The sequence below is a fragment of the Cygnus atratus genome, chromosome 17 (assembly GCF_013377495.2).
Source record: "Cygnus atratus isolate AKBS03 ecotype Queensland, Australia chromosome 17, CAtr_DNAZoo_HiC_assembly, whole genome shotgun sequence".
In the NCBI taxonomy this organism is placed as follows: Eukaryota; Metazoa; Chordata; class Aves; order Anseriformes; family Anatidae; genus Cygnus; species Cygnus atratus.
Genome location: NC_066378.1, coordinates 8,859,956 through 8,881,624, shown reverse-complemented (window position 1 = coordinate 8,881,624; position 21,669 = coordinate 8,859,956). Strand labels below are relative to the sequence as shown.

At 39.7% G+C, this 21,669-nt stretch overlaps 1 protein-coding gene across 1 annotated transcript in view; it reads right to left on the bottom strand.

Annotated features, from left to right (window-relative positions):
• GALNT9 (polypeptide N-acetylgalactosaminyltransferase 9) overlaps positions 1–21,669 on the bottom strand; it is a 139,284-nt gene that overhangs the window by 211 nt on the left and 117,404 nt on the right. The window contains exons 7-10 of the mRNA XM_035556844.1: positions 14,581–14,766; positions 11,019–11,156; positions 8,271–8,366; positions 896–1,063 (exon numbers count right to left, since the gene is read on the bottom strand). Coding sequence (XP_035412737.1) covers positions 896–1,063; positions 8,271–8,366; positions 11,019–11,156; positions 14,581–14,766 — 588 coding nt within the window. The remainder of the gene's footprint in view (positions 1–895; positions 1,064–8,270; positions 8,367–11,018; positions 11,157–14,580; positions 14,767–21,669) is intronic.

Genomic DNA, 21,669 nt, shown 5'->3' with positions numbered 1-21,669 from the left:
AAAAAAGTGCTAGATCTGTAAATTCATAGACAGCACTATAAAATGCCTGGAAAATTCTTTACATAGCAAATGATAAAAATCTCTTGAAAGCAATAGAAATGCCTAAGAAGAACTAAATAATTCAAAGTGCTAAAAAAAAAAATCATTGAAAATTCTAGATTTAAGAATTCCTAGAAATTTTCCAAAAAATCACTAGAAAATCTCTAAAAAACACAAGAGAATGCCTTCAGACCCTGAAATATAGGAAATCCTGGATTTCCTTTGGAAGTGTTACAAATTAATTGAAAGCTATAGAGCTCAAAATTCCTGGAAAGATGCTAGAAAAATCCTAGAAAAGTTCTAGAACTAAGAACTCCTAGACAAAAACTAAAAGAAAAAAAGCATGTTCTTCAAAATTACTAGAGAAATCTAGAGTATTCCAAGGGAGCATACTGGGGACTCCTAAAAAGCATAACTGAAATTTCCTAGAAAAAATAAAGACGTGGGGGGTGAGGGAGTCCTACAAAACACATCGGAAAATTCCTCGACAGCGTAACAAGAAATTCTTACAGATCGCAAAGGGTGTATATGTGTGTCCCTGAAAGAGTAAAGGAGAAGATTAATAAAAAGGATAAGGGGATATTCCTATAAAGCACACCCCAAACTATCTAGAAGTAATATAAGAAAATTTGTGGAAAACACACGGTGGGAGGAATGCCTGGAAAGCATATCAGACTATTTCTAGAAGTCGTAAGTGGGGATTCCTAGGAAGCAAATCAGAGAATTCTTAGAAAAAGTGTGTGAGGGGGAATCCTAGAACATCCCTCTAAAAACCTCCTTGTTCTTCATTCAACATCCTCCAAGCCACTATTTCTCCCCAGCTCCTCTCTGCATGGCTCCCCGAGCTCTTCTGTACCTGTGTGAAATCCCAGAACCTCTGTGCTGGCCTCAGGACGTCTTCGCACTTCTTCAGGGTTGGCGTCCTGCCCTTCCCGTCGTCAACGAGGCATTTGGAGTCAGGCAGAAAGGCCGTGGAGCCCAGCGGCCCCAGCTGCAGGACGCCTTCCGAGCTGTAGCGGACCAGCTGGGGAAGAGAAAGGAGGAGAGGCATTCATCCCGGCCCCATGCCCCGGCTCGGGGACACAGAGCCCGCTGCCACCTCCTGCCCGAGCACCGCTGTCCTGCTGCCAGGCGGCTGTCCTGGCACCCATGGGACCTTTTCGGAAAAACCTGTAGTAGGACGCAGTATTCCCTGCTTTCACACTTGTGCTCCCCACCCAATATTTTGGGCAGAAGGGCAATCAAGAAAAAGAAGTAATCAATATGCAGATCATACCCACTCAGCAGGAATTGATGCAGCAAGGATACAATGTCAATTTGCTGTGTGGGTTGGTCTTAAGAGCTCTGTTAGAGGCTATTGATAGCAACAGCCCTAATTAGGCTTTGTAAATAAATGTTACTGAAAAAATCCAGTATCCAAAAATACAAGGGGAAAAAAAAGAAATAATGAGGGAAATAAATTTGCTGAAATATCCTTCAAGCCTACATAATAAAGAATCACATTCTGATATTTCAGTTTTGCGTGAGCCTTAACTGTTCTGAAATTTAGTGAGGTGATATATGCTACTGGCTGGATATATGCTTCAGGTGACAGCCATTTATTATTTTGGAGCATTTATTTATTTTTTAATAAAAAAGTTTTAGCAGGCATTATTAGTTTAACATGTACAACACAATTGGTGGTGTTAATTTTTACAAAGGGAGTGTAATTGTTACCTTTCTTCCATTTTAAGTGATCATTTCACCTGCCTCAAGTCATTCACAGCACCAGAAATGCAACATTTCTCCTTGTTTTCCTTATCTATGGATAACTGCCCCCCTAAGAAGCATTCAGAAGGGCTCTGTTTAGTGTAGACATATTACAGTAGAATGCCTAGAATGCCCCTCCAATCAGTCTGAGGTAGCTACTTCTTGCTTCTGTGTTTAAATCCAGAGTCGTTCCACCAGCATGGTGTTTTGCTCTTCTTACCCTAGAAGTAGTCAAGTGCAGCACCCAAAAGACTGCAAAACAGAGTCAGCTACATGGCTGGTGTGGTGTGAGGCAGGGTGCTGCAGGGTGAAGATCCGAGCCACTGAAGAAATGCAATTATCACCCAGGAAATTCACTGTCCATCTTGTCTTACTGCTCTTACATGGCTGGAATTACTTAACGAGAAAGGGAAGACAGGTCAGAAATGCCTGCCATTTAACAAACACCACTGACCAGTGCGTGAGATATCATTAAGAGTCAATCAAAAACCCTTGAATTAGAATCTAGCTTTCTACACCCATCCTTATTAACCTCACAAGAACCATGCTGTGAATAATCATGTCTTTCTGGTTGTAAGAAGAGCACTATCTACTCAGTCCCAGACCAGCTGCCCTTTGACACATACCGAGTACGTGTTCATTTTCCCCACCTGCTGCTTGTGTTCAGAGCAGCCCTGGGAGGTGCAGAGTTAGGACGGAGCCTGCATCAGAGAAAGTAGAGGGATAACCACAGGAGGAATCTTGGCATGCACAACGTCATTAGTTGAGGCACTGTCTATACTCTCTAATACTTCCTTTTTCTTCTCCTTTCTCCATAAGGATACTGGGGACATGTAAAAGAAGCTCAAGCAAGCAAAGTGATTCGAAATACAAATGGACTGCTGGCTCTGACAAATGGACTTGCTTTTAAGTAAAACCTGCCTGTGTATATCACGCTTCTAATATCCACTGAGTACTCAGCAGAGTTCAAATGAACTGCAGGCATGGCTGAAAATTACACTCGCTAGGAAATGTGTTCATCTTGCCATCTTTATTATACATCTCCAGGTCTAAAAATACCTGCTAGCAACCTCGTTGGCTTTGCCTCATCTAGATAATCAGAACCACCATTTATAACAGGCTACCTGCTCTGTCAGATCGGTTTTCCTTCTCTGGTTTAGAACGAGCAACATTTTCTATACAGATACTAAAGTGGTGTAAAACATTCTTTGTCCTTAGAATCTCAGCAGCCAGAACTGGATGTGCTCCGCATCACAGTAGCCACACGCTTGGGAAAGGCAGTGTTATAAAGAAGCCTGTCAAAGCAGAAACTAGCGTGTCTTCCACTTCTAAGAAAGTGGCAGTTGTGTGACAGCTCAGTAGAATAAAAGATGGCTTTGTGCAGGAAACTGATATCTGTACAATGATAAAACAAACAGACTATCATGGACTTAGTTTTCCTCAATCTGTACTTTCTTCTGAGAGTTCCAACAGTCGTAAAAACTTATCATCATCCTAAAATAAAATAAAATTCTAAAAAACCCCATGCAAACCATTATCTCATTTCAAACCACATTATGTAGTAAAGTTTTAGTGTGTGTTTCTGCAAAATCAGACCTGAAATTAAGGTTCAAAATACTATTATGTGATTAATAATGCCACCCTCCCAAGACTTGATATCATCACTTCATAGAGACAACATAAACTGTGCAAATAAAATAAGCATTAAAGTAAGTCGCTTATTACTGTAGTCTAGAAAACAGGAACTGGGATACAGAGTCAATGAAATAGTGAAAATTACACCTGCTGTGTTCAAATTCAATCTCAAGAGCCACTACCATATTGAAAAAGAAATAACAACCTCTGTATTTGCATTAGAAATGTGGGCATGATGCATCATGCCCGATCCATTGCTAGTCAGCCAAGACAAAATGGCAAAGTCCCCTTTATTAAGGGATATCCAATCCCATTAAAAAAAAAAAAATCATTGAGTGCAAATCTCGATGAGCTGAGAGCCTTACATTTCCACACATTCCTCTACATTTCCACACATTGCAAGCTACAGAACGGAAATGCTTTTTTATGCCTCACGTGAGGATGGATCTTAGCTTCCTTTTTCTTTTACCTCAGAAGAACTGAAGGATCCACAAAGATGACACTGAAACCAAATACTCCAAGTTCTAATCCTGATTCTATCCCTGTGGGATATTTTTTCTTTCAATTTTCTGAAATCTGAACAGAACGGAAGAGGTGTCAAAACTTGTTTACCAAAGCCAGCATATCCGATTAAAAACCAGTAAGAAGTGGTGCCTACGGAAGGTGATCCTCCAGGAGCATCAATCTGATAGGTAAATATCAACTTTTAACTGAAAGATCTGACTTCAAAGAATTCATCCCTGCTGATTTCCAGTCAAGTGAAAAAAAAGTACAAATCAACAGGTAACTTTGTAGGAAATGCACAGATGGATGCAGCAGCTTTCCACATTGAACTTAACCCCTCTCTCTCACTCCTGTTCTCCAAGCAAAAGGCAATCTTTGAACAATCTTTCAGCCCTGCAGGTTAAGGTGAGCTGGAGGATGACACAAATTGAAAGAGTGAGCTATATTGGAGTCTGAACTATCCTAAACGTCCAGAACACTTGTCAGCACAAGACAAGCAGATCACAAGGAAAACAGCTACCAAACACACAGGTTTGTTACGGAATGTCATCCACTGCTCCCTGTAAGTAGAAGAAATTTCCTTCTCATCCACCCTGCTGTAAGCGATCGGACGTGCTCTCCAGCCTGCAACTCTGGAAAACCGCAGCTCTACTGACTAACGCGTTAAATACCTGCCCTCAGGCAACAGCTTCAGCGAGGCCTTTCATGTCCTTTTATTCCATCTGTTTGTGTAGCTGCGAGCTCCGGGAAGCCGAACATGGAGATCTCCCTTCTTTCTGCTTGATCTTGGCGCTGGGGGAGTTCTCGCTCCCAGGGCTGCCGTGCCTCCGCTTTCGCTGGGTGTGAGAGGGAGGAGAGGAGGGCGGAGAAGGAGGCCGCTCACTGTCCCTTCCGTCCACGGATGCCATTTTGTAAAGTTCTCTTCTTTCACCTACCGTATAATCAGCTCCACATCACAGCGTTCAAGACAGACTCTGAGACGGTGAATACTTCCACCGAGGCTGTATAATTGCTCTCAGATGGTTCAAAACCCTGCGTGTGCGCTATAACCAGCATAAGAAGCTTCCAGAACAACAGATTCCAACTTTGGGGGTTGCTCTTTTTTTTAATTTCTTTAAGCTGTTTTTAAAATAAAAGGGTATTGTACAGAGCTATAGACCCAATGGCTATTACAGATGATTGTATATCCAAGCCACATGCAGAAACAAGGTGCTTCAAGACTCCCAATATACTCCTTTTTTTCCCTGAATATTTCCCTGGCTATGGATGGTGTTTCCCATTGCCATTCCAGCAGCATTTGCAAATGCTTTTTTCCCCAAAAGGGATTTGGCTCAAATTTCAGATCCCATGAACACATATAAAAATGACACTACTTCTCTGTAAAGTGAGTTTTGAAATAAACTTAGACAGATGAAGAACCTTGTTTGGATATTCCTAACTTGGCTTACGCCAATTTAACATGAATCAAATTCAAGAAGCTAAACTGATGTAAACTCAGGCTAAGCACATTCAAGGATATCCATAAAGGAGTTATCCCAGTCTGAGTAAAGTAATTTAAAAGCTGATTTCAGTTGGAAAGATGTGATTTATGGTGGTAAAAACTTGATCTCGGGAATACACATAGAGAAGGGCATTTTGTTCATGGAGCAGTAACTGGAATGGTTTTCTTTTTCACTCATATTGCAGGACAACACCATTCAGAGGTGTGCAGTATGCAAGGAAAACGGAAGGGTAAGAAGTAGAAGAAAAGAGCATCATATCACAGAATGAACAGTAATCTTATGCCTAACCCAGCTTTTTCTATACACTTGACTGACTTCTGTTGGTTTCATGGGCATACTAAAATCCCTGCTTATTTGCTTGTCAGAATTGAAGAGTATTAAAAACAAGACTGTATGTGAATAGTGGGCAGTTGCAGTTTTCAAACCAGTAGAACACATCAAGCACTTAAACTGGTGAAAACGAGTGCCACATTTCTATTCATTTATATTCTCTAGGCACGTACAACTAACCCAAATCTCAATGCAGCAGGGGTCTCGTATGCCCTATACTTGTGATGAAAAATGTCAGAAATTGAAAGTTAAACATAACGGACAACTATGCTCACCCAGGCTGATTATGAGAGGGGCTTAAAAATGTTTATTTAATATATTAAAAAGCTTGCTGTCAACACCTTTCATGCTATATGCTTGAATATCCTTGATTAGGGTTTGTGCAGCTGTGGTTCTTGTACTGAATTAATTTTGTAAATTGTGGTGAAATGATAGAACTTTTCCAGCTGTGTAATCATTAATTAACTTGGCTGCATCCGAGTGACTCCAACCTATACTTGTCTGTGAAATACTCAACTGTTTTATCTAACATCACCTTTGCCTTCTGCCTGGTGTTTCTTACAGAGTGAAAACTTTTTTTTTTTAAATTTTATTAAAAAAAAAAAAAAGGAAATTGAAAGTGCTGCAGGATGATTTGGTAGAATAACTTCTTGCCTTTCCCATACTTTTATAATTCTTACATGCAGGGAATACTTTGAAGGATTTGGGAAGAGTGACTTTCTCTTTCTATGCTTTTATAAGATGCAAGTACAGGAGGGCTCTAGCTCATGGCTGTAATTTCAAGCCTAAAAACAGCATTCAGGTTCTTTTGGAAATTTCAAATTGATAGGATACCGGAGACCAATAGCAGAAGCGAGCCAGAAGAGATTTAATTGGTCATTACCCGACTTCAAAATTTTGGAGAACACTCTCCAAAATACACATACCCTGTGTACTGTTATTTAAACCCGGGGAGAGCTGCCTAGTGTCTACTCTAGGGGTTCCAAATTCCAAAGGCATCATTTACTAGGCAAAGTAATTGCTTCTTACTGAAAGGAAAATAATCTGTTCATTAAGTGAGCTGAAAGCCATCTGGAAAGGGATGAAAGAAGTTGGTCAATGCTAGATGTTCTCTGAGAGGTGAGCTACTTTAGGCCCCCAGATTTTAAGAATGAGTCAGGAGAAGCTGAACACATCATACCTCCTTTCAAATAAATTCACAGTACCTTTTATGCCCTCATCTACTTTCTTCTTCTGGAAGTCAAAACATATTCTATAAAACAGGAGACATGGAGGTAAACTAGCAGGTTAAGCACTTAAGTTGCAAAATGAATTAGTCAGAATAATCTATTTCATTATTCCTCTCAATGCCAGCAGGATAATAGATGATTAGATGTTGCAAAGGGACTTTTGAGAAAGACTTAAATTTGCAGCCTTCTGGTCAGAATTAGAATGGAGCAAGAGACTGAGCTCTCTGAGTGCTTTGACATCTCTAACTAGAGTCTTCTTGGAAAACTCATTTACATCTAATTAAGCAACACAATTTTGTTACCTTACTCATAGCCTGTTCCTTCTGTCTTTGCTCTGAAAGCATCAGGCAAGTGTCCCATAATGATTCTCCTAAGGGTGGACATTTTGTCAGTAGGAATTACTGTCTAACCACTTTGCTCTAATGAGGTTTGACTCTTCACCAGCTTGCAATTAAGGACAATAGGTAATATTTATATTTCACAACTCCTGTTATGCCTCCATGGTGATGTATGAGCCAGGACTCCAAACCAATATAGGTATGGGTGAACTTCAGATAATTGTTAAATCTGTGATAAGGTCAGAGTTTATTTATGCATGAGAACGTTCATTAATGTAGTTTTGATTCAGATGGTACTTCAAATGAAACCAGAATTACATTTCAGAAGAAGCTCAAGTCCTAGATCTAAATAATATCCCACTAGGATTGGAAAAAAAAAGAAAAAAAAATAACATCACTATAAAGCATGGAAAGAAGAGATGTCCTTTTGCAATCACCAGACATCTGTAAGAAAATAATATGCCCAGCGACTGACAAAAAAGAAAGTGTTCCATTTCAGAGAAGTATTGACTTAAAAACATATTCTCAGTTCCCTTCAAAGTTGACGTTAAATATGTGCTTAACTTTCTGCCTAGTCTGGGAAACATGTCAGCGTCTTGCTAAAGAACTTCCGTCAGGAACCTACTGGACCAATCAACAGTGAATATAAAGAGGTACTATTCCTAGAATAAGTCAAGTCATAATGAGAAGGGGTGCTCGCTCAGACTGTCTGAATTTGTTAATTGTCAGTGGATCTCCTCATTACTAAAACAAATTGTCATGATTCTTTTGTTTTCTTTATTAGCATCTTTAATGTATAGCTTCCCATGTTGAACTACCCGGGAGAGGGAACCTAAAAAGACTACAGTAAGGCCAAATTCTTTGCAACACAGAGGTATACTGCCAAACTGAAATTTTCTTGAAGTTACAGGTTTCCCATTAATTACAGGGCTTTAATTGTTTACCTGAGAGGACATTCCGTGGCATGGATAAAGGATTGCTTTGTCATCCTCTTCAGCTCCCTGATCTAAGCAGTAGCCACTAGCTTTGCTGTTACGCACCTATAACCAAATCAGAAGGAAAACAGTTGTATTAGATGTTATTCTGTAAGATGCAAGTCCAATCTAGCCATCACTTAGTTGCAGTACAACTACTGACACAAATAACAGATAAAACCATTCTCATTTTCTCTGAGAAACATGTTCTTATTCTCCATATATGTCAGGACTCCAATAGTGCAGTTGCTCCGAGACAGATTATTTGGTTGACCTGCTGTCTTTATAAAATTATTAACTTGGGTCAGAGTTTTATTTTCATCAATCACTCAAGGGTCAAGACCCCATAAAATTCACACTAAGAAACACAGGCCAAATTTTGCTCCAAATTACCCTAGCGTAGAAATAAATTTTGACGCTATATGCTGGAAATGTGACTTCACCAAACAGCACAGAACTACCCAGGACTGTGTTGGCTGTTGCACACTTTTACTTGCTCGTATTTTGTATATAAAAACAAAAAAGCATGAAACAATTTTATTTGAATTGAGACTATAGTACCTTGTCACGTACAGAAATGACGTACATTATTGTGAAAGGATACAGCAAGGATAAGCAGCACTTGAGTGCTTTCAGTATATTTATGGATTGGGTTCAGCGAACCAACCAAGTCAAAAATTCATGCATCTTCCCAGACAAGAAGACAAGTCTATAAAACTGTGTTGGAGCTCTCATGAAATTACAAGCCTTTCTTCCTCTTCAGGCTAGAAGTATTACACACATTTTGGACACAAAAATTTTACAGGTCTCTTAAACAAGAAGTTATTTAGATGCACGTTTTGGAACAGTCAACAGGTCAGTTTTAGTTTAGACTGTGAGCAATTTGTCTGTCCACCGTCATAACACAGAAATAGTTGCTGCATGAAGTGTCAGAAAAATCAGTAAATAATCCTTTATATTATAGTGTATGAACGTAACAGGCAATCTGATGGGATAAGGGGGTTCACTAGCAGTTAAATTTCAGGAGGTTTATTTTATGACTCAGGTACTATAGAGGCTAAAGAACATGAAGACAGCTTTATGACAGCTTTAAAAATGTGAATTGAGTCACCAGGAAATATATTTTTACTATTGTTTCATTCTGTTTCATGTCTACTCAATACATCTATTTTCCTTAAACTCTTTAAAATTCAGAAACCTTTTCCTCCGGAAAAATAGCCATAAGAGAAAATATTTAATAACAAGCTTGATATAATTTAGGATGAAGCGTCTGGTTTTTTTTTTCCATTATGGCCATGTAAGACAGGAAGGAAAGTATGCCAGTTTATACTAGATAAAAAGCTTGTATGGCTCCATTTTATTATACATTTTAATGAATTACATACCTGCATCGCTGAACTTCCTGTTTGACTCAAGAACTTTGTTATGCAACCACTCAACAGAAACAAACTTCTTTTTAGAGCCCAGCTTTCTAACCGTCTGGTATAATTGACACAACATTGGCAGTACTGCCAATGTGCTTCACAGTTAACAGCATTTTCAGAGCCGACAGTTACTAATAGCCCCTGTTGAATTTACTAAATGTCTTTCCTTGGTTACTGCCAGGGATAGTTATATTAGGATGCAATAAAACTTGCACTTTATATCAATATCTGAAGTGCCTGACTTATTTTTATATGAAGTCAATCAACTAGAACAGAAAGGAGGAATGTCCATTTAGTTGTCTTGTGTGAAAATTTATTACGTTTGGATTTAATTGTAGTTCAAGCAGACAATTAAAACAGAATCTTAAAAACGTTATGCAACAGGAGAGGTCCTAAAACTTTGCCCCAGTTCAGAGATGTAACCTATAGCAGTCCTCGTCTTACAGGCATATTATAGATTTAAAAAATACAGAAAGCAAATCTGACTTCTTTAAGGATTGGGATCAAGCATACATGGGAGTTTTGATTGTTTAACAGAAGAGAAAGAAATGATCCAGAATGTTGAGATGAACCAAAACGTCTACACATTTCTGACACATTTGGATTCAGCATTTTATTAGCTGAATGGACAGGTTAGTTAACCCTATCTCAGAGTAGGTGTTCTAGGGTCTTACTTGTTACTGATGCACAGGTGGAAATGAAAATACAGATTCTGAGCACAAAGCAGCAGAATTGTTTTTCTCTAATGCCTTTTTATGATAAAGACTTGCCAAATGGTAACCTCAACATCTGAACAAGGACATTTTTTTTTTTTTATCCCCAACAAGGAGGATTTGCAGAAATGAATTAACGAAGTGAATAAAATCCTTCAAGTAAGTTTGGCAAAACCCAAAATGGGTTTCTTTACCTAAAAATAATTCAGTAAATTCAACTGTTCTTATCAGCACTAATTATTTCAGCTCTCTTGACTCCTGATGTTTTGTTCATGTCTGTGGCATCCTATTTGGGAAAAAATGACCTCAAATTCATGTTCTCAGAGCTGCTCTATTTTAAAATGAAAGCCAAGGAGGTTGCACATCATTGTTAGTGAGAATGATTTCATCTGATACACCCCAATGGGAGGGACAATGCTTCTCAAAGCCACACTTCACAGCGTTGATTAAAAGTAGGTGAGAGCATTTGTGTTGCTACTACCATGCTGACTTGAAATTGCTCTGTACATCCTGATACCCACCACTAAGATGAAAGGATTTTTGTAATGCAGCCATGATGTATTTTCAAAGACATACAGTACCTCTCCATAAGTGACTGTATTATTATAAACCCTCATTTCAGGATATACGTTCTCCAAGTACCACTTAAAACTCCGGCACTGCAGTCTCTGTCGTAGAGCTATTCTTTCAGAAACATCTCCAAAATCAACTCCTGGGTTCTACAAAGTGGAAAAAGAATAAAGAAATTTCACCACATTGACTTTACAGTTGTTTTGTTTACTGAAACCAAATTGGAGTTCAATTGTATACCAAGCTGTATTTCCCTCTGTACTTGCTCTTTTGCAAGTAGCAGCTCATCAAACAGTTGCTGCTGAGAGTAGACAATAAATATTAATGAAAGTGGAAAAAGGATAACAAGCAAAAAAAAATCCAAAACAAAACATACATCAAACTAAAAAAAAAAACAATATGAATGTTGTTGACATACAGCAATTCTAAGTGTTTGCAATCAAACCTGTACTCCTTTGCTTCCAGATTCATCAGGCTTTTGGCTCTAATTCTGATCTAAGATACAGCAGCTTGATCATGGTTTACTTTAGTAACACCCTTGGCTATTCACTAATGTAAATGAGATCAGAACAGACCTGTTAAAACTTTGAAGCAGAGTTGCTCAAAAAGTCATTAAGCTCCATTAAGCATTTGCATAGACCACCATTCAGTTTTTATATGAACTGGTGCTCGTTTGCAGACTTAAGCTATAAAATGCAGTTAAACTCAAAACCTTTGCAATTCTATTTCAGAATTTAATTCATGTTTGAATAAAAAGTTCCAGGAAAAACATAGGCTGGAAGAATCAAATTAATATGATCAAAACCAGCCATTTCAGAAAGGCCAGGTCAGTTATTGTCTAGATGTAAGCCAGCATAAATCATCATAGTTCAACATCAAGACAGCAAGTTACCTCATCTAATTTTTTTTCCAGCACTATAAGAATCAAATGGACTGAAACTGGGGAGTTTTGCATGGATCTATCTTAAGTGCCTCATACAGAAATCTTTCTGGAGGAAATGTGTGTTTTACAAATTATGTCTAATGCAGGGTTACAAGACAGCAGGAAATCTTAGCTTGGGGTTTATTAGAATCCCCAACAGATGCCTTGTTTTCAGGAGAGAAAACAAGTGTAATACTGAACAGGTTCTTCCATTTGCCACATAAAGAGATTGCTATGCTCACTGCTGCTTGCTGATGCGTACTTTGTCTTGAGCTCTCTATGTAGCATCCATTCAAATGAATGTTAATTTACATTCTACTTTGGGCTACATGGAAGGACAGCAATTCTCAGAAGCACTCAGTACAAGAAATCATTCAATATATGATTTATTTATCATAAAATTTGCCGAGGAATAGATCATAAGCAGGAAAGCTATGCTGACCTGTTGATGAAGAGGGGGTGTGGGAACACAACTTTGCAGATATGTCCAATGATCATCTACAAATCAGGATACACGTTATGCACAGATCCTCAGTAACTTAGGAGCCAAATGTGGAAGAGATGGTGTGAGTTATGAAATGGTTAATTTGGATGGGTTTTGTATGCTGCAACACATGTATTTTACTCGCCTCCCTTCATCCCTGTTCCACAATGAGGGAATACAACACCTTTTTTACTGGGCTATTTCTACAAATCACAAGAGCAGCAAATTGAGCAGCTATGAAAATGCTGTGCTTACTTCTGTATTAGCTGAAGTCATCAAGTCTGGGTTACTGTGTGATGGTTCAGAAATTAGATGCCCACAGGATTTAGTATGCAGGGACATTCTTTGTAACCAGGCAGTAAGGTTTCTAGTTCTCTTGTAGAAGGTTTTTCTTATGGCTTAGACCAGTAAAGTACTTGAATCATCTAGACTGAATACTACAATAGAATAACTATGAACACTAACATGCTAGCTTCCTTTTCTTGAGAGCTAATGGGGTTATTTTTATGTTGTACATTTTATCAATCAATTTATTTTATGGAAAGTAAATTTTAATGTTCAATATTTCTGCTGATTTTATGCCATTTAATGTAGATGTGCCTATTTTTTTAAAGCACTGTTGTATAGCTCAGTGCAGAAAACTGCATCAATAAGAAATCTCAGAGAGATTAAAGGAAACCATGTTTTGGTGTAAATGCTTATTTAAATGTCTTTTCTATTCTCAGAATTTGTTTGCAGAAAGCATCAAGTAAACACATTTACCAAGATTACTTCTTTTTCATCTTCCTGTTGGAAACTTACCGTTTGTTCAAATGGGTGCAGACAGGGCCAAAATGTCCCTAAAAGTTTAAATGAACACTGCTTTGTCTTCCTTCTACGATCATGGAAGTCTTGTGTGGGAAGGAAGTTAGACAGTATTGCCTTGTTAAGGGAAAATAATTCTCTGCAATCACCTGTCATGCCAGAATTAGCAACCAAAACACACCTTCAGAGACCTAACTTTCAGCACAACACAGAATGCCAATACTGAACAACAGTAAGTAAAACTCAAATCTCTGAGTATCTGACATATTCAGGCATCATGTACAGAAAAAGTGAGAAATTGCTCCTTTAGATATATATGTTTTCAAAAACACAACAGAAATTAATAAAAATTGGATTTGATATATTACCTAGGTATCAGAGCACAAGTAGGTATTTAGGACAAAACTAAATCTGGTGAAGTCTTTGCCAAGACTCCCACGACTTTGGTGGACTCTGGGTCATAACTGTGAATGTTCACCAAGACACAGCTGGACTGGCATACCTTCCTGCTCAGGCAGGAGCATTGCCTGTTTCCATTTACTTCAAACCAATCATCTTTGGCCAAATCTCTCATATAAGGGTTAACTTTAGTTATCACTACTCACAGAACTGAGTATGCTTCCCCTCAGCTGCTCTCCCTGTGCCCCTCCACATGAATAATTTGGATACAAATACCACTGAAGGATACAACAGCAGTCAGCTTCCACCTGACTGTGATGTAACATATATCTCTTCTCTTGAAGAATTATGCTCAGTGGAGATGTAGCATGTGATATACTTACAGAATCAAGTAATAAATTGAACCTGTAGTTTATCTAATATTTATATTACATAGATTACTAGAGGTCCCCACACGCGATCTACAATTCACATGCACAGTAAGAAGCAGGACGCGTCCACATTGCAACTCTCAGCCAGTAGACAATAAAGCTAGTTAATGTGTGATTCTTTTATCACATACTTTGTTTTTTATGCTGGTGAGGCTCACTGAGCCTCATGATGAATCATGGTATTTATTTATGGACATTTCTCCAGTCCTCACCACTGTAGCATATGAACACCTCCAAGTTTAATGGCATCCTAAATTAATGACTTCTTCTGAGGAAGTGCATAAACCTGAAACATCGTGCTCCAGTTAAATTATAAGTCTGTGTCACTGCTCCTGAGCGTACAACAAAACTTACACCGAGGAAGCAAGTTTATGACAGAGCTCTGTACTGAGCATTCACCAGCTCAGAACTCTTCCTCCAGTGCTTTGCCTGCTGTATACGATTGCAGTAATATCCTTCACCTCTAAGAGCTAAGTAGGAACAAGTATCCACACTTCTGCCTTTGTTCAGGAGACAGTGTGGCCTTTACTTACTGCCATGGGGATGTTCCACGCCATGTAAACGTGAGACTTGAAGTCATCCATCCAGACCTCAGCAGCCCGCAGGGCATTGCGCTTTGCATAGTAATCGATGTCGTTGTTGTAGGGTTTCTTTGTGCGTTCGATGTGTGCCACACGAGAACAGGGTAACACCTCCATGCTTCCTCCGCATTGCCAGACCTGGGAGAGTTTGGGGAAAGACAAATGAATGATTTGTTTTCTTTTTAAGGTGACGTGACTGCTTCTTTTAAGATGATGTACATACAGTGTTCCCTAGTTGGAGATGGGTACTACTGAATAATGACTGCCTGACTTACCTGCTGGGAGGGTGAAACCCCTCCTTCCCTGAATTGATGAAAATGAGTACAAGGTGAATGCTGCTGGCTGTGTTAGGTACAAAGATTTAGGTGTCATAAATATCCAAGCCCTTCCCCATGACATCACTGTTCTTGGAACCATTAGGAAGAAGACAAACTGCAAGGTGGCAACCTGTGCCATACAGACTAATTTAACCTAGCTCTCGTTAGTGAAATTTCAACAAAAATCAGTTGTATCACCTGGCTGTGTTTGCTACTGCATGAGGGTTACTTTATTAGCTCTCCAAATCAACTAACAAACTTTCAATAGCTTAAATGTGACTGCCTTAAAAATCTAATGTTACATACTTAGCATACATTAGCATCTTAGGTGACCTATTCCACCCCACAGCCTTTTATGACAGGATTTGAACATTGACTGTAGGAAGGAGAAGGAAACACTACCTACATGCACAACACCAACAGATAAAAGCATGGAAACACACTTATGTCCTCATTATAGAAACCAACTTGGATTGTGAGATGCTTTTAATTATTATTATTATTCTAATCTAGCCCCTGCAGGCTTCACTGCTTTTCAGCACAGCAGTTCTCCTTCACACACACTTTGCCCTGCCTTCCTCAATAAGAAACACGCTCTGACTTACCACGTTAGCACAGGATGTCCCATGGAAATTTTACCCAAGAATATGACATGAGCATCAGGACAGGATGTTTTGGTAAAACCATTAACCAAAACGTGTCTATTTAGCCACAGAGGTCACTGCCACACTTGGCAGTGGATGTGAGGACAGCAAACATATTGCCTACCCTGTGCTTTGTGGTGCCTGGCTCTCAGCTTTGAAGAGGAGCATGCAATAGCCAGGCTGGCTTCTCGGTCTCCTTCCCAGGCAGGGAAAAACCTCCCTGGTGCAGCTACCCCTGGGTTGAAGAGGACGGATAAAAGTGGCCATGTGGAGACTGTACCACCCAGCCTTTCTGGACACTGCTGTACAAACACGGGGTAATTTTTTCCTGTTGATTATTTACTGTCTGACCCCCATGGTGGGAAACACAGGAGCTGTCTCTAAGAATCAGTGAGGTTTGGAGTCACACATGGTCAGTGACGTTTGTGGTTCAATGCCCTCAGGTCTGCACCTAGTACTATTGTCTAGCTGAAATAAATAAAAGATATTAAAATATAAGAAATGATCCCCTGTTTTCCAAGGCTGCCTTTTACTCAGCATAAGAGCTCATTTCCAGACCAAGTGTGCTCCAGAACAAAAACCTGGGGCAGTCCTGCAGCTAACCTGCCTTCTCAGGGACAAAGATAAATTGCTTGGGAAGTGGCAGATAAAATCATCTCCTCCAGTTTGTGTGTTTTTTTGTTTGTTTGTTTGTTTTGTTTTTTTAAATACGTTGTTAGATAACACTTATTTGCTGCTTTCTGAACAGTCCTGTAGTAAATCACTGGCCACAGGAATTTGCATTTGATAAATGAAATACGCCGAAAAACACACTGCTCATAAATTTGGACTGGCATATGCTGAGGGTTTCCAGTGCAAAGGGGAAGTGCTAAGAAAAAGAAAGGAATTAATTTATTTTCATGATCAGAAGGGTAGATGAGCAGTACACTTCAGTATACTGCTTTTTCCCAACCCATCCTAGCAGTCAGCTATTTAATGCACAGCACATTTTTCTTTCTTTTGATATGGTTAATGACCTTGTAATTTTTATTTATGTATTTTGGTACCAAGGGCAAATACATTATCTGAGCAACAGATTTATTACCTTCAAATGCTGGTGCTCATGCAAACCTGAAAAGGAAAAGGTACTAAACTGCAACATTAAAGGAAACAGTTTAGCTCATCTGTAAATTCAACACAAATAGTTATTTACCAGTGATTAATTCTCCCCAGATGAAATCCACAGGGAACTCAGACACCTGGCTTTGAAGAAAACAGGGAGGAGAAAAAAAAAAAAGACAGCAGCAGCCTCAGGCTAGATAATACTCCCACTGTCAGCCAGGATCTGCGGTGCTCAGCAAGCAGTGTGAATTTGCACTGTGGTGTGACCACCCCATCTGCGGCTGGCTGGATTGCTTACATTTACATTCACCCACCTCTTCCCTGTACCTCCCAGCCCCATTTTGCTCTTTAAAGAGAAAATATGCTGAAGAGAGGAAAGGAAGGAAACAGCCTCTATCAAAGGAGACAGCTAGGAAATATTCAAGGAAACTGCCTCCTGTGACAATGCTCATTCACGCTGGATAACTGCTTTTTTCTGGGGATGCCTAACTTCTCTTTTAGCACAAGTGGGAGGCGTTTCCCTGGTAAGGATGTGATGTCCAATGCCAGAGAAAGAGAACTGGAGATAAAGCACACGGGGCGAGGAGGCTGTTAGATACCTGTGTAGCACCAGGCAGACATCGTTGTGCCACCATTTATCTGTATTCCAGATGAACACCACAGCTGCTTGACTACGGGTCATTTCTTTTCCAGCCAAAGAAGTCTCCTGTTTCACTCCATGAGGTTGGCTGCTGTTCAGTGGGACACGGACGTGACTGTCCCCTTACCCATTTCAGTGCACTGTTAAGTAAAGAGCAAAGCTTTTCTCCTCTCCCTTTCCATCCCAATGATTCATCTCACACAAAATAAAAGAGTTTCAGTAGTACAACCAAGTACGTGCACCCAAAACCGGCCAAGATCCCGGTAGTTTACAGTAGTCACATAAGATTTAGATGAAGGCTCAGGTCTTGTGTCTTAATCAAGAGGATGGGGAGTACTACCCTGCCGGTTATGGAATTGAAAGATATGCATGATTCAGAAAGCCATTGCTCTGACTACAAGAAGTCTTTGAAATATGATGAAAGATGAAAGGATGGGGAAGGTTTTACTGCGTGAAACAGATGAGAGAGAGGTGAGTTGGCAGCTGCCCCTGAAACTGGTTGATTCTCCTGCTCTTTTCATTCCCCAAACTGTATTGAATAACCCATTTTTAACAGTATTAACCCATTTCTCTCCACATCTAATTGGGAAATTATGTCAAAAAAATAATGACATGCATTTATGTAACATTTATCAAACAGAGCTCTTAAAGTGCTTTACTGTGTGAAGCAAACCTGCAAACACTTCAAACCCACACCTGAGGTAACCACTAATCCTCAGCGAAATGCTCAGCTTACAGATGATCAGGATCTCATCTTCGCAGCTGCCAAGAAGCCCAAGTCTGATGCCTCTGGCATCAATAATGCAGGCCTGAGCTTTTCTTGTTACCTTTTGATATGAAGCATTTTTGAAACAAAACCATCTATGGGAGAGATGGTTACATATGAGAGCTTCACTCCTCCTACCCGACTGGTGGTGAGAGCCAGGTAAAGCAGCAAAGGGAATTTATTTTTACCTGTGAGCATAAAATGATGCCCAAATCCCCCGAAACACATTTCAGGCAATCAGAGGAGACAAACTTCCATATCTTTGGCTATCTTCTGTGGTAAGAGCACTCCCTAGCTCTAATACTGACTTGCCAACGTTAATTGTGTGTTTGAAGGTTCATTTACTGAGAATGTGGGAGTTGAACGGTCTCTCTGACCCTCTCCCTACAGGGGTGCAACATCACTGAAAGGCGAAGTCAGCCCTTTGATCCCCAAGGAGAGGCAAATCCCTAACAGTAAGCTTTGTTTCTGGCATTGGACTCAAACCTTTATTCTAGGCAAACAGCAGAGGCTGCACTGAAGGTAATGTAAATACAGGCTCAGAAGATGCCCCGGGAAACAGGGCAACAGTTCCAGCTGATGACAGCAAGAGCAGAGAAGCAAACAGGCTTCTACTTCGTGTGCTTCTCTGCTCAGTGCAGCTGCCGCAGCCCAGGGATTTGGCTTTTCCTCCACGAGCAACATTTTAAGACATGATCAAGTAATTCCAAGAGACACTCAATTTATTTGCTAATTGTAGTTAATTTCAGCATTGCTCTTTAGGCTGCTATAAACAAAATTGATAGCAATATAAATGTTACCATAGCTGTGTTACCTTAGCATTTTTACTGCTAATTATCTCAATCAACTTTTCTATAAACAGACATATTAAGTATTAAGAAGAATAAGTACCCACATCAGGGATGAATTACACGTGGAATGATAATGTTTGTGGTTTGTGCTACAATGATTTACCTACGCTAATTATTAGCTATTCCTGTGCACCTGAGATATGGCTGTCCTACAATATAAGCATCATACTATACCTATATTGTATATTATAAAATAAAGTAGTCAGAAATTGTATTCTATTTGTCAAAGAAAAAACAAGATGAGACCGTGACTTGTTTGCCATGACCTAAAGCTGTGTGTTCTCCAAATGAAGGTCAGGTACATGATTTTAAAAGGCTAATAGATCCCTATGCCTGAATTGTTGCCAAACAAGAAGAAACTTTCTCAGAAAGTAGATTTTCCTATTTTTACTTCCTGATGAAGGTCCAAAGTATAACTTTTTGCAAGATTTAAAAAAAAAAAAAATCAGTTTCCTAAAAATTCAGAAAAAGTCTTGAAATAACTTCATCCAAAATATTAAAAAAAAAAAAAGTTAACGACATCTGGAAGGGCAAAGAGGAAAGAAAAAAAAAACAGGAAAAAGATAAGAAAAACACTTTTGGTGAAAACCAGGCATTTTAGGAATGAGAGTAGGAGGTGAGAAAGTGCAATGTAAAATTCGTCCAAAACGATTGGCCCTTTCAGTCACAAAATAGTTTCTCAAAAAAAACAAACAAAACAAAACCTAAAAAAGCCTGGAAGCCTGGTCACCGTTGAAGCAGGATGTAGAGCTGGACGACTGCTGGAACAATCAGTTCCTGTCATGGCAATACACAGAGAGCACAGTGCTGGCACGGCCAGCAGCCCTGCAGGTCAGACATTTGCACTGGTGCCACGTCTGCCCCGGGGGATGTCAGAACTCTCAGCTGGGCCATCTGCAAGGCCCTCACTGTGATTACAGGGAGGGCTCTAACTCTCCTTGGAGTCAGTCCCTTGCAAACTGAAAAGAACCCCATGTTACCTTCATATATATGTATATATATATTATTTTTTTTTTGAAAATGCGTGTTTACCAACTGACTCATTACTTCCAAAAACAGCAATGAAATTCGAATATTCTCTGGCCATTCCTGTGCGTGCTTTTAGGAGACAAGATAAGTGCGGTCTACAAGCAATTAATGGTAGAGGTTATTCATTGCTTCTTTCAATAAAGCATGTAGCTACACAAGGTTACGTATGACGTTATTTCACTCCACTAAGCCGACTGCACAAGGCTATTTAATTTAGCACAAATATTCTCAAAATTAAAAGGTAAAAAAAAGGTTGGATTGGTATGAGGGCACAGATGAGGACACAGTTAACTCTTTGAACTTAGAAAACTTGGATTGGAAAGACAGACCATGATCTCTAGGAACTTTCCCTAAAATCAAGCAGTTAATGAGATTTGGAATAATCCGAGGCTTCAAGCGCATTTTTCATTGTTAGCACACTCTCTGGAGGCAGCACCAGAGGGGACCGGTACCATATAACTGGCAGTAGTGTCGCAGCAGCTTGGTGTTTTATCCTTTTCCAAAAACCTGCGGCACCTTCAGCAGCCCTTTGCTGAAAGGAATAATCACTGCCTACATCTTCCAGCAGTGAGAAAACGGCAAGAATCAGCTCCACAACGTGCACGTGGCAGCAGGTCCCATCGTTTCCTATTTGCCCAGCAGAGCACCATCACCTGGAGTTTCTACAAAGGTTTCTGCCAGGGGCAGCGCTTCAGAGCTGGACGTTCAGCACATCCTAAAAGGGGACTCTTATGCTGGAACTGGACCCTGATATTTTATAAAAACAGTTCTGAACTCCACCTGAGCACCGCTACAGAGAAATAACCTTTCAGATTTCAGACCTTCTTTTCTGCATGAAGCCAACAGATGAGATGGAAGGAGTTTTTAAAGCAGCGCAGATATCCCTGGTTTATCATATACCAGCATGGGAATTCTAAGAAGTCAGAGATCTCAGGTTTTCTTCATTTTTCAAAGCAAAGCCTATCAAAGATGGATGTCTTCCAGACTACCCCCACACACCTGTGGCTGGACTGGAAAGGATTTTCCTATCATGAAAGAATCATGAAAGAATTTTCAAATGTTTCAGAAGTTTTGCTGACCTAAATTGTCAAGAATAACATAAATCTTAAATATTTTCACCAGTTGAAACACGGGCACTTTGTCACCCCTAACCCCCCACCCCCAATTATCCCAAAATGTTCTGCTTAAATTGAACCAGTGATGTTTTTGAGATGTTCAGTGTTAAAAGCTGTCTTTTTTTAATTTTTATTTTTTAAATATAAACATTAAGCTCACCTTACAGTTTGGACCTTAAACCAAGACACCCACACCTTCATTGCAAAAACAGCAAAACCCAATCTTTCAACAACATTAAAAAAAAAAAAAAAAGTATTTGATCTGCTTTAGAAACTTTGTCTAAACAAAGCCTTTTCCACTGGAGTATTTCTGTTTTAATTTACCAGCTGGAAATGCCCCCCAGATCTGGCCATTAAATATGAAGGCTGCCAGTGGGCTCACAGGCCTTTTCAGGGTACAAACAGCCTGGAGATGAAGATGCTTTGCATCACAACAGACCACCAAACGAGGAGATCTGACAGAGTGCTCACGTTGTGGCTCCTCAGGATGAAAAAAAATAATAAGTATTTTCTGGCAAAAGATGCAATGCCTGAAGGGCAGGAGGATGCACAAGCCAGGTGGTAAATTCACAACAACT